The sequence below is a fragment of the Protomyctophum bolini genome, assembly GCF_963924005.1.
Source record: "Protomyctophum bolini genome assembly, chromosome: 17".
NCBI lineage: Eukaryota > Metazoa > Chordata > Actinopteri > Myctophiformes > Myctophidae > Protomyctophum > Protomyctophum bolini.
Genome location: NC_137878.1, coordinates 13137350 through 13151780, shown reverse-complemented (window position 1 = coordinate 13151780; position 14431 = coordinate 13137350). Strand labels below are relative to the sequence as shown.

General features: G+C 42.1%; 1 protein-coding gene across 1 annotated transcript in view; it reads left to right on the top strand.

Moving 5' to 3' along the window:
- rfx5 (regulatory factor X, 5) overlaps positions 1-4772 on the top strand; it is a 9905-nt gene extending 5133 nt beyond the window's left edge. The window contains exons 8-10 of the mRNA XM_080787001.1: positions 13-104; positions 1876-2016; positions 2642-4772. Coding sequence (XP_080643127.1) covers positions 13-104; positions 1876-2016; positions 2642-3772 — 1364 coding nt within the window. The 3' untranslated portion in view covers positions 3773-4772. The remainder of the gene's footprint in view (positions 1-12; positions 105-1875; positions 2017-2641) is intronic.
- Positions 4773-14431: the final 9659 nt, after the last annotated feature.

Here is a 14431-nt window from a genome sequence, read left to right as displayed (position 1 = left end):
GTGTGAGAACAGGTGGTCCAGCAAAACCACACAAAGTAATAAAGAAGAATCCAGTGTCTGTTAAAGGAGAGGCCGGTGCAGATGGAGGGATGGACTCAAACAAGGTACCAACATGGTCTACAGAACCTAATGCAGTTTAATTTAGACCAGTTCAGTTTTCTGAAAAAGCCATGTTTCTATGTCAGTCGTTCTCAAACATTTTCATGTCAAGGACCCCCAAAAATATATGTAATTGGCCGCCGACCCCCATCTGAAACTATGTTGTTCCAGGGAGTTAAAAACGTTGGCTCTGAAAGAATATATTTTCAAAGATTTGCAACACATTTTCACGATTTTTCAAAAATAGCAGACCTACAAGCTCGTAGCGCGGCACTCTGTGTCACGCTATGAGCTTGTAGATCTGCTATATTTCAATAGCTAAAGTATAACGTAATGCTTAAAACACCAAAAGGGGTTCCCGCCCAAAATGGGTTAAAGGAATTCTTCACACCACAAAAAAATCACCCTGTGATGGCCTGAGATTGAATACATGGAGAAATGTCAGTGAAAAACAGAGAACATTTTTAATTTAAAAATAAAAAAGGGCCAGTATCACTACGCCGCTATAGTACGCCAGCAGCACAAAGTCATAGGGCTCCATTTTCGTCACCGCTAAACCCCTTACCAAACTCTTCTCCCTTCTGGCTCCAAAACTATGGAACGCACTTCCCATTACAATCAGAACTGCAGCCTCACTCCTCAATATTCCACCCTAGTCTGAAAACCCACCTTTTCAGACTCCATCATGGCCCGTAGCACTTGCCCTAGCCCCTTAGACATGCACTTTATGTAGAATTAGATACGTTTTATACAGACTTATAGCATGTTACGTAGACATCACTAGAATTGCATTTTATGTAGTCATATCACTTCATAGTACATATGTATAGTATAATACAGTATAGTATGTACCGGTATATAGTTTCATGATATAGATATCCCACTGTTACGTTCTTAGTTTACGCATGTTTCATGATAACTACTTTTTATATATGCCTAAATTGTAAATTCTTATCCCTAAACTTCCTTGCCTTTATTTACTATTTCGAAAAACATTTTTGAATAGTTCAACTAGCCAATACATTTTAACTATTCAAAAATGTTTTTCAAAATAGTAAAAAAAGGCAAAGAAGTTTAGCGATAAGGTGTTTAGCGGTGACGGAAATGAAGCCCTATTTTCGTCCCCTCTAAACCCCTTATCCCCTTTTTTCGGATAAACCCCTTATTTCAGATAAACCCCTTATCCGAAAATGGAGCCCATTGTCCCATGTGACAGAGTGCTCAAAGTTGAACAAAAGTTGCGCTATATGGTAGACAATAGGTCAAGAATACAAATGACGCTAGTTTTGTGCCCCCCCCCCCATCTGAACCCCATCTGCATAGAACTAGTTTGAGCAATGGGAATAAAAAGAAGATGAGAAAGGAGGTTGACCGCACATACAGTATCTGCTCTAGGGATGTCCCGATACACTTTTGTCATTCCCGATCCGATCCCGATACCACCTGTGTTAGCAGATACCGAATACCGATACCAGAGAATAATATTTATAATAATAACTCCTCACTCAAATGTGCACTTGCAGTTTGGGCAACTCGAACGGATCGGTGGTTAGACTGGCATATTCGCAGATACCGATATGACCAAAAAGGGCCGATACCGATACAGTATCTCTAATCTGCTCCCAGGAAACTTATTGAAGAGTATAACAAATAAAATAACGCTTCGACCCTTCCGGGTCTTCGCCTGGTCATACCTGACGAAGACCTGGAAGGACACACACACACACACACACACACACACACACACACCGATGATTAACCTGTGTCCGTTGTCAGAGGGTCAAGGAAGACCAAGACTCCTCGTCTTCGTCGAAGCTTCAGTCGGGCGACAAGACGGCACCAACCAAACCTTCCTCTCTTGAGCCGACTCCTCCTTCCTCCTCCTCCCTGCGCTCTGCAGGAGGCAGAGATTTCCAGGTATACATTATAGTGTTTATTCCTTTGTGAGATGGAATCTGAAAACTCAGACTTGCTTGATGGTCATGTGCACCCAGTTTACATTAAAACACCGTAGTTTTTAACCTTTGAGTTTACGAACGTAACCAAATGGTCCCTTGGTTCCATCCGTACACTCTTTGGCGTTAAATTAACATAACAAGATTTCCTTTTAAATTATTTTCTGTCACATTTAGATCTTGGTCTACCAATTTTTCTATATTGCGGTGATGTAAATAGGTTTTCAATGTAATGAGTCCCGGTATGCAGGGATGGTGTTTTAGATGAGTCCCCGGGACATTTTATGAGTCCCACTTCAACGACGTTATATTCGATGTGGTTATATTCATGTAGAAAACAGAAGAAGAAATGATTATTATAACTAAAGCTAAAACTAGAATAAACAGTACAGTAGTGCATCATGTGTATACAGAGGTCGTTTTATTGGGTCCCACTATAAACTGCGTTTTGGGATGCAAAATGCACCCTATTTTAATCTTTGCTATTGGATTTTGTTTTCTAATTTGAATGTTACTTTTGAATTGTTATTTAAATGTATTATTTATAGTATACATCAATAACTATAACTATTGTTTTTATGGATCAGGACTTCATGAAGCATTTACCCAGAATCCTCCCTCGGAGCACCGTCCCGGACAAGTCCCATCATGTGTCCCATGTGCGCTCGTCCCCTCCCTCCCTGGCCCCTAAAGACTCCTCTGGACTGGGGGCCGCCACCACCTCGTCTTCTACTTCGTCCTCCGCCAGTGGAGGCGTGAAGGTCATCGCCATGGCCACGTTGCCCCAGCAACAGGGCGGGGCGGTGCCTCTGATGATCCTGCCGCAGGGCTGCCTGTCGTACACCGACCGGGAGAAGCTGACCTCGCCCCTGCACTCCCCGGGGCCCCCACAGGCCTCGCCGCTCACCGTGGCCCCGGCGACGCCCACCTCGGTGGTCCAGAGAGCGAGACTGAACGCCAACAAGCGCTCCCTGGAGCAGCAGCAGTCGGCGGGGGCCGCGGGCAACGCCCCTCCGCCAGTGAAGCGGAAGCGAGGGCGGCCGAGGAAAGCCCGGCCCAATGACCCCCCGCCGCCTCTGCCTCCCCCCGCTGCTCTTCCTCCTCTGCCTCTTCATCCTCAGCCCCCCATCATCACCTCCCTCAGCGGCGGGGTGATCCAGAAGGCCTCCTCCTCCCATCCACTAGTGGAGATCGTGTTCCAGGACCCTCAGGGCTTGGTCCTGACGGGACAGCTGCCCTCCGTGTCGTTGGCATCGGAGTCCGTCGCCCACCGCGGCGTGGTGGTCCAGTGCCAGGCGGAAAGCGCCACGCGGAACCCCCTGGGGAACTCGGAGCGTCACCACCATCCTCACCCTTCGCCTCCGAGGCCCGTGCTGCTCTTCCAGAACGCCACCATGGTGGAGGTGATCCAGAGGGCTCCCAACAGCAGCGCCAACAAGACCGTCCCCATGGCTGGGACTGTCGCTGGCGCCGTCGTTACCCAGCCGGCGGCTCAGAAGATAGACAAGCCGCCGCATCTTCTTCCGCCTCCTCCTCGTCCTCCTCTTCCTCTTCCCACGCTCCACGAGGAGGAAGGCGAGGTGGAGATCACACTGACTCCTGTAGTGGAGGAGGAGGAGCGGCACCTCAATGCTCCTCCTCTGTCTTCATCTACTTCTGTCGCTCCCGCAGGGAGGGGCGAGAAGTCCGGAGGAAGAGAGGAGAGGAATGTGAAGTAACTCTGTGGTACGTCGGCGTCGCGGGACAGAACATGGCCGCTCTATAAGCTGGTCGTGCTATTGTCAGTGCACAACATCGCTGTGCGACAGAGAATAAACCGAACGTAGTATAAATAGAATCACCCTCCCTCCTCCTTCCTTCCTCATGTCCGTCTACGTCTGTCTGCCTGCCTGTTTATCGTTTCCTATGGTAAGGGGCTTCTCCCCTAACCCCTCCCCTCTGCTTCTCTTCCATTGGTGGAAATCCCTGATTGGTGGCCACACGAAACGACCAATCGCAGAGGGATACATGAAACCAAAAGCACTAGTAACCACTAGTAACTCCTCTAGCTCTCCTTGCACTTTGTACAGACGCTGCTCTGGTTGGGACGGCCAGGCAGCCAGTAACCAGTTTGCTGTGATTCCCTCAAAAAAAAAAACTGCATGTTTGACTGTGTTTGAACCTATGGACTCCTTCTACTGCTGGGCCTGCACACATGCTTCACATGTGGATCCTTCCTTCCTCGTCTCCTTCCTTCCTTCCTTCCTTTCTTCCTTCCTTGCCTCCTCATCTACTTCCATCATCAAGGTCTCGAAACAGGCTTACCATTCTGGCTGATAAGAGGACGTTTTGGGAAATTTAGACAACAAAAGAAGAGAAGAAATAAGCTTAAGTTAAAGGGATAGTTCACCCAAAGAATTACCGCAGAGTCGACTCAATGTAGACTCTTTGAGTCTCCTCCTCGCCGGTCATCTAATTATTGGCTTAGGAAAAGAAATCTCCATGAATTCGGCTCCATGGGGTGAGTATAATCACTAGAACATTTGGGGGTGAACTATCCCTTGAAAGCAGGAAAGAAAATGAAAAGAGGTACGGTGTGAGGTCCGATAGAGGTACTACGGGTCTGAACCTTCTGAAGGTTCTTCAAACAGGGACGGACACTTTTTTGTCACCTTCAGGTCAACTCAAACAGGAAGATGTTCCAGCTCTAGAATGGGAGGCATAGATGACATCTTTAACCCCTTTAACCCCAAGCTCATAGCGCGGCACTCGGTGCTGCGCTATGAGCTTGTAGATCTGCTATTTTTGAAAAATCGTGAAAATGTGGTGCAAATCTTTGAATATACAGTATATATATATTTCAGAGCGAACGTTTTTAACTTCTGGGGGGGCAATTACATATAATTCTGGGTGTCCTTGACATGACATGTTTGAGAACCACTGACATAGAAAACATAGGTTTTTCAGAAAACTGTCGGTTTTTAGAAGGCATTTGTAGAATCGTAGAATCTAAATGGATTAAATACAGACTCTATGAAGTTATTTCAAATTGGCAAGATTATGATCCACATTTAGAGATTAAGATTAATCCCGGGTAGAGACGGATCGTAGTAGATGTCTAGATCCAGAGCCCTGTACTATACTAGGCAAGTTCAACATGGTACTCTATTAAACCCAGACAACTACAGTCTTAGGACGGTAGGGGTGCAATAGTTACTCCACTAATCGATTTAATCGATTATACATGAATGATCAATCTTCTTCTTTTGTTTTGCAAAATAGTAAAAAAAAAAAGGCAAAGAGGTTTAGGGATAAGCCGCGACGAAAATGGAGCCCCTAGAATGCTAGGTAGAGAATGATGGTAGTAAACATTAACCACTTAGAAACACTTACCAGCTATTTCATACTTTGGCTATTCGAAAATAGACGTTCTACAAGTTCACCGCACGATGCGAAGCAATCATCTCCTACATAGCTTTGACCTGCAGGTGACACTGAGTCCTGACCTGCTCTCTTTAAAGAATGTGTGTTCTCTATAGCTTTGGTTTGTCGTGTCTTTCTGTTGTCGTTGGTGGTCAGTTGATAGATAATAGTTCTATGTGTTACTCCCCCCCCAGAATGCAGAAGATTCAATTTGGAGCACAAAACTGTTATGCACACATGGTTCCAAAAATGGTTCCGCAAAGAACCATCATGGTCCATTTAAAAAAAAGAGCCAAATGTGAGGACAAAAGCAAACTATAGAACATTTTTCAGTTCCACATATGAGTGTGGGGGTTGGTTTTACATGATTTCTTTTCTCCCCCTTTTTTAACGAGTATGGTGAGCAGATGGTGAAGTTAAATATCAGTGCAGTGTGAGCTCTCACACTAACACACAACTGGTCCTCAAACCTTCGGCTGGTCATTGCTCACTTATATACGAAAATAAACAGACAGACAGGCCCCAAATCACAGTATTTAGTTTTATGACTGAGTATTATGTATTTTAGACCCCAATTTTTAATTGTTTATAACCCATTCATTCAAACTCTTGCATCCAAAGTTCTTTCAAAGTGATTGATTGATTGACAGGTGGCATCTTGTGACTTTAGCACTTGGGAGCAGTCATCGAATGTGTGTCCGCTCCTGTTTTGATTAAGTTTAACTTAATGCACGGTTGTAACGAAACTAAAATGTTCAGAACAATAGTAACCAACCAACATTGACGTTTAACCCTTCCTCATTTGATTTAGGCTGATTGACAGCTGTAGCAACAGAAGGTGTGACAAAGTGGCATTATAGGATGCAGTTGGCTGTAGGCGTGTGATGTCATTGTCCTACATTGTACACAAATGCTTCAGCTCAGCACAAAGAAATTTGATTCCAAGCACAAACTGCTAGTTAATGACACTTCTATAGTGAAAGTAGGCATGCCAAGTTGAAAGTGGTTAAACCTTCAATTCAACAATACGATACTAATGGGATTTTGATTAAATTACATTAATTAAATTATTATTAAACTGGGCCTATGTTAAACATGCAAACAAATCAACGTATAAACAGTCTTTTGTCCTGATCATCTCTGCCAGAAAAGACTGGATGTTGTGGACGTTACGTAGTGTAATTTAAAGGCCACTGCAGGTACATTTGCTTTCTTAGGACTAGGTGTGTGCATGGGCGGGGCTATCGCCCCGGTTCAGTCTCTATCCTTTTATTACTCTATGGTTGGACACCACCAAGGGAAGCTACGTTGCTCGCATAGAATGGAAGTGAATGGTGCTTCAGGCGCGCATGAAGCGCACGCCTGAACGTTTCCTGTTTGCTAGCTTAGCCCAGGCTCTTGTACTGTATGTGGCCATATGGTGTTTGCACTAACACTTCATCAGCTCCCTGATGGGACACTGTCGGCTTCAGTAAAGTGACACAGTGATGTGTTATGAGGGTGATATCGTGTGATGAACCTAATGAGACCCCCCGCCATGGTCATCGTCATTCCATGACGGGAGTCTACAGTGTAGAACGGTCGATACTGCTTCCTGGTGTAGAATGGTGGATAAATATCCCTATTGTTGTGGTTTTGCTGGAGTTTGAGATTCGTTTCCACCAACATATCAAGGAGAAGTTATACTGAATGCTGTGTGTGTGTGTGTGTGTGTGTGTGTGTGTGTGTGTGTGTGTGTGTGTGTGTGTGTGTGTGTGTGTGTGTGTGTGTGTGCGTGTGCGTGTGTGCGTGTGTGTGAGACAATTATGGGACATTTTGTTAAAGGGACTTCAACTGATTTGTTTGGTTGTTCAAATTCTAATTAACCAACAAACGGCTTATTCGCATCATTGGATTGAAAGAATGAAACTAATGTATGTTATGCTAGCCGGGTCTCAGAACAATGCTCAGTGGATTGAGTTTGAGTTTTTATTATATATTATTTTAAGAAAGATGGGGAGCGTAAGTCTAGCCTGTTTTATTATATATCTTCTGTTATTTTATTTTATGACAATTAATGTTTCCTTCATTTTGTGAAAAGCAAAAATAGCAGTTTTAAACTATCTATTCAACTCCCCAAACCATCAAGCTGTTTTTGAATTATACTGAAAGGAAATTATGTTTGCACTGTTAAAAGTTAAAATAACTTATATGTGATAATATTTATGTCATTTGCATCAAAAATACTACCCTAGTATTTCTGAGTGACATAATATGGTGCTTTAATGATTGCACTTTCTCTAAGAGCTGACTGATGATGTTGGCGTTGATAAAACATTTTTATGTGATGGAATTAGATGAACAGATGTTATTACAATGGGATATGCAGGCATCTGACTCTACAGTATTATGCCTAACTTATGTTAAAGGCCTTCCAGGCGCAGAACTGTCACAAGACAGTCTGTCGTTACAAAGTGTGTATCTTCACAGAAAACACTATAAACAATAATGGTGAAATACAGTGACGTTGGAAGCTAGGTTTTTGAAATGACAACCTGAGACATCACTACAGATACCCAGGATAGCATAGAGTACCGTGTGTTCTAAACCACATGTAAATATGTGTCAAAGTGAAATATGGTTCTTGTTGGAAGTTAATGTGAATGTTCGGAGTGTAAGAGCCAGCTGTTGAAATGGGAAACGTAGGTGAATAAAGAGGAACACCAGAGTTCCCACTGCAGGGTTAATTCAGGTAGTTTCCTCACCAGTCATACCTGGGAAGTGGGAACCGCAGAGTCTATAGAAAACAAGCACCAAAATGGTTTATGTAATTGAGCCCAGGTCTTGCAGAGACCCCCGGTTAAGCTGGGGCTTGGTTGTGGAAAGCAGCAGCTAGCAGTTATGATAGCCAGCCCTGTTTGGCGTTCACTGGAAACCAGGCAATGACCAGTGTAATGGTGACCTCATGCAGTGTTGTTGACGACTTAGTGTTGTGAGTGATGTGAATGTGTGTGATGGAGTGCCAGAGTGAGACAGAGAGATAGAGAGGGAGAGAGAGAGAGAGAGAGAGATCGTTCACTGTGGAGCCATGTTGCTCAAACTAACAAACGGGTCAAGTAATCAAAGAAAATGAATCGGGATTCGGGTAGCAGCGCTTTGACATAAGAAACAGGTGCATATGAGAGAATTTCTTTCATAAAGCGTCCTTTGATTGGTCGGAGTCGAGGTCATGGACTGTTAGTATGGTTACAGTACGTATGTTTTGGCATGGTTTTGCTGGAGTTAACTTTAGACATGGTTTGATGAGGTTACAGTTAGGATGGGTTAGGCCGGGGCCTATAAATTCACCCATATGTGCCCATTTGATTATTGGTCTCGTCTTCTCTGGGTATGACCAATCAAATGAGGTTTGTCACCTTTGTTTGTCAATCTGTTTGTGGATGCTTGGTTGTTTGGATTCATATACTTTCAGTTCAATCAACCAATGAATGATCCTCAGTGATTTCAATTCAACCAGACAAGGATGGTAGATTGAAGAATACTGGTGTCTCAAAACATTTGGTAATGTAAAACTAAAAAAGAAAACATTTTGTACTGCGTCATAACAGACATACTTCTGTGTTGTAAACTTTGTCATCAAACCCAATATGTGGGGTTGCTGGGGATTCAAATAAAATAAAATAAAAAACAATTACAGCGAGAGGTGGTGACATTGACATGAGGTCAAATCTATAACATCATTTTTGCTTTAATGTTAAAACAAGATATCCCCAAATAAACCTTAGTGATTTAACAAATTGACATGTTTGCAGGACGCACAGGTTGACTGATGGGAAGTTCAACGTTGGTCCTGGAGAGTTCTTGTTCTAGTTCCTAAAGTTAAATCTCATTCACTCAGACTGTAAATAACATCCTTTTTAGTATTATTTCGTAATTTTTTATCAAAAGATATTAAAACAGTTTACAGTTATCATTACATACTGTACATAGGGACTGATATGTCTTCAAAGTGTCATAGATTTATATAAATAAATAAAAGTTAAAAGAACCGGCTTAGTAAATCTAGATATCATTTATGGATTTATGCACAAAAGTAGATGACGCTGAACGGGTTGGATTGGAAGTGAATTTACATTAACGGATCAGTTTGATTCTAGCTGTGACAGGTGATCAGTTGCTATATGGAGACAGCGATGTGTTAGAAACTAGCGTGTTTGTCTGAGTTCCAGCCGAGGATTCAGCAGAAATTATGTGTAAATCCGAATGTTTTTTATGCCAATTGTGATGTATTGCATTTAAAGCTAAATGGAAAAAGGTAACATTTTGATAGAAGAAAACCTCTAAGTGTCACAGGAAAAAGAAAAACACGTTTACGTTTGCTTATTCTAAACAGCCCTGGATGAGTCCAGCTCAGTACCTCAATCGTCGTAGTAAGTAGTGACATGAAAGACAGAGGTGTTGAAACAACATGCTATTGTCAGTTTGTACTGTATGTGTGCATGAGTGTGCGTGTGCGTGCATGCATGTTGACCCTGGTCTATTGAATCATACAGAGTTCTGTGGACTGTTAAGATGATTTAACATTTCATGGCATATACTGTACATAGCAGAAGACTCCAATCCTGATTAATGACCAAATGTCCTCAATTTAAGTCAAATCCACATACCTACTTTACCTTAAATCTACACACCTAACCATAAGACGGTCCTTTATTGATACCCAGACGGACAAAAAAAATACTTATTTTCTAATTATTACACTCCCTTAAGCAACCACGCTGAATTTCATCCATTAGGCCTATATCATTTCTATCAGAAAAGTTTGCATTAATCACCATTTCTGGGTTCATGGAATTTCCAGTAGACTATGAATCCTTGAATTCATGGATATTCTTTAGTTTATGTCGCATTCTAAGCCAATAACTTGATGACCGGCAGAGTCTCCGGTAGGAGACACAACCGCAGACTCTGCCGGACATCAAATTATTGGCTTAGGAATGTGACAAAAAAATAGATGGCTTCATGTGGTGTGTAATTGATAGAAAATAGGTCATTTTGCGGGTGCACTACTCTTTTGAACCTGTTTTGCTTCAGGGCAGAAACACCACATCACCAGACATAATGACTGGACGTGTTTAGTCCAGGAGTCGATGCTAGGTCTGTGAGCCTGCCACAACTGTTATACACTATGCAACAAAGACTCAGCATATTATGGGAAAGTTAAGTAACTATAAATACATTAAATATTAAGTTAAATACATTTTGATTTCAAACTACTTTTAAATCAAATAAATTAATATAATACTTCAAGGTGTTTTTGGTTCTCTAATGTGTAATGAGACTGTTAGTCAGGAGTACAGGGTTCTAAATGCCATCACTTTCCTCATTGTTTTGTTTGTTTGTTTTAAATCATCTGTAAAAGTAATTCATTCATCATAAATGTGCTTATTGTTGTTGACGTGTGTCTTTGCTGTGTCCTACCACTGTAAAGGTATCTGAAGTGCAGTTTTATTTGTATTATTATCTTTTATCTAAGATATATTTGGTTCTGTGGGGTATCTTATGTATGGCTTTCATGTTTTCAATGTTTTAAACTTTGATTTGGTTTAATAATAGAAAAAAAGAATTGTCATTGAAAAGAAAACACATTTTCGTTCAGACAGGAAATTATTTCATGTGCTTTTTGTTTGCAGTTTTATCCCCCCCCCCCCCCTTGTCATTAAGCCTATAATCTGCTGGCTTTTGTTTTGCACTTTATTGTTATTAATAATACAATTACGTTTTTATTTTATTTTATTGAAGAAAGAATTTTTAAATGGTGTAAACCAGAATTTTAAATGATCACCACTCACCAGCCTTTATGACATGACATGTTGGTCTACTCTACCAGACATTATCTAGAACACTGTTTCTCAAACAGCAGGTCAGGACCCAAGTTTGGGTCGTGGACCATTTTTATGGGTCACGGCCCTCATGGGTTGAATATGCCCTTATTTAAATCTTCTTACATTTTGTCAATTCAACAAAAGATTGAAATGTGGCACAAACTCTTCAGATGGGGATCTCTAGACAAATGCATATGAGTAGTTCACTCTACCATGAAAAGAAAGCAGGGGCTCGCAAATCACTTAATGATGCTTCAAACTTTATTTAGCGACAGCCAGGCAAAAAATACAACGTTTCGACCTTGCGGTCTTTGTCAAGTATATACTTGATAAAGTATACTTGTTCACTGTTTCTACAGTTTTGGCTTACCCTGATCGTTTACTCTACCAGACTCATGCTCTGTTGGAGTTGGTCTACCATTGGCCACCCTGTAGACATATTGGCTGGTGATCTTTGGGATGCTATAGTGACCACTGAAGAGGTCAAAATGTTGATGTTAAAGACAAATATTCTGTGAAATGCACCTTTTTTACCCGTTTGTCATGTCGGCTCTGTGTGACTCTAAACGTCCCTCTGTCTAGGAACAAAGTCCTGTTTAATGACATCATTACATTTAACACGCTTCCTTCTGGAGATGAGAGAGTACAAGTGATGACGGGATGATAAGCACTGATGTCAATCTATTTTCCTATTCTGACTGACTGTAATAAATGGTGTTTCAAATCAACTTTATTCCCTCCCTGGTCTGGTCTGGTCTGGTCTCTTCTCTTCTCTTCTCTTCTCTTCTCTTCTCTTCTCTTCTCTTCTCTTCTCATTGCGACCGTAGATTACTATGAAAACTCCGTCTCGCCACCATATCAGTCCGTCACGCCTTGTGACACACTCTATATATTGCGTCTCCATATATAATAATAATAATAATACATTTTATTCATAAGGCGCCTTTCAGGGCACTCAAAACAGGTGGGTTTGAAATGAGGTGATTGAGTCCATGATGTTTCTTATATCAGGGGGAGGGAGTTCCAGAGGTGAGGGGCAAGGCGGGCACTCTGCCACAAATGTCAGGTGGGAATGTCGACGTGAACAAGGTCAGACAGATAAGGGTTGGGCGAGGTTATGAATGGCCTTGAAGTATGGAGAAGGATCTTATAGTGTAGAACAGGGGTCATGTGACTGATGACAGGGGTTCTGGTGATGATATATGTGCTGCAGCGTTCTGGACCAGTTGGAGTTTATGGAGAAGTTTGTGGGGGAGACCAAAAAGAAGGGAATTGCAGTAGTCCAAGCGGGAGGTGACGAGAGCATGAACCAGGATTGCGGCACTGTTAGCGGTGCGTGAGGGGCGGAGGCGGTTGATGTTTCTGAGGTGGAAGTATAGGCAGACCGAATGGTGTTGTTGATGTGGGCGTGGAATGATAGTGTACTGTCGAGGACGACACCCAGACTCTTAACCTGAGGGGAGGGGGAAACCGAGGTGTTGCTTGGAGAGTGTGGATTTGGAACCAATGAGGACTACCTCGGTTTTATCACTGTTTTATCACTGTTGGACTGACATCAGAGAATAGTTCATAGTTATATTAATTATATAGCTGTAGATTAGGGAATGTCGATGTATGATTATATGATTAGGGATAGTAGCCTAGAAGTCGTAATATTAGTCAGTCTAGTAGTAAGTTAGTAAGTAACACAATTAGTTATACTGTATTAGTGTAATATAGAATTAGTTATTGTGGCATAGTATTGTAATGATTTAATTATCAGCTTATTAATGGTAATAATATAATTATTAATAGTAGCCACTAGAATTTGTAATAGTAGCCAATATATATAAGTAATTGCAGGAATAATATAATTTATAGTAATAATATATAGTGAGACTGCACTGTAGAGGCAGACTATAGAGGCAGACGTTTTCAATGACTGGTTGTATTTTAAATTTAGAATTCCAGTGAGAGTTATGATGATGATAATGATGTCTGTGGTTGTCAGGGAAGACCTCGCCTCCATTTAGAGTTATGATGATGATAATGATGTCTGTGGTTGTCAGGGAAGACCTCGCCTCCATTCTTCCGGAAATCCGGAGCCTCCTGCCAAGGATGGTCTGTCAACAGCTGATTCCCAAAGTGGGGTCAGGGGACTCCCAGTCCCAGGGGTCCTTGAGGGAGTTCCAGGGGGTCCCCAGCTAAATGATAGTTTGTATCCAAATGGACCTGCATGGGTCTGTAACTCTGAGAGTGTACCAAATGGGTCTGTATGGGTCTGTAACTCTGAGAGTGTACCAAATGGGTCTGTAACTCTGAGAGTGTACCAAATGGGTCTGTATGGGTCTGTAACTCTGAGAGTGTACCAAATGGGTCTGTAACTCTGAGAGTGTACCAAATGGGTCTGTATGGGTCTGTAACTCTGAGAGTGTACCAAATGGGTCTGTATGGGTCTGTAACTCTGAGAGTGTACCAAATGGGTCTGTAACTCTGAGAGTGTACCAAATGGGTCTGTATGGGTCTGTAACTCTGAGAGTGTACCAAATGGGTCTGTAACTCTGAGAGTGTACCAAATGGGTCTGTATGGGTCTGTAACTCTGAGAGTGTACAAATGGAACCGAATGGACCCTAACGGGTCCATTTTGGTTCCATTTGTACACACTCAGAGTTAAATTAACATTGATTTTACAGTATAAATTGGGGGTCCCAGAGATAGAAATGCCATCAAATGGGTGTCCGTAGAGGCGTAGACTAATGCATGTCAAACTGAGGGGTCCTTGAAATTAAAATGGTGGAGCCGTAGGCTACAAACTTCTCTTATGGGGGCATTGGGGGGTCCCTGGTGTATATTTTCAAATGGGGGGTCTGCAAGCTAATTTTTGTCAATTTGGGGGTCCTTGACATGAAATAGTTTGGGAACCACTGGTCTATTCAATCATACAGACAGACTGTGGCTGTGGGATGTTAAGATGATGAATAATTTCATGGCATAACTCCAACTATAAGAAAAGATAAGATCCTTCCCATGATCCCAGTGGTTTAAAGTAACTATAAGAACATTTCTTCGGTATTTCCAATTTCCAATACTTTTACTTCTTGTATTGTACTTTTTATCCCTCTTATCTATCA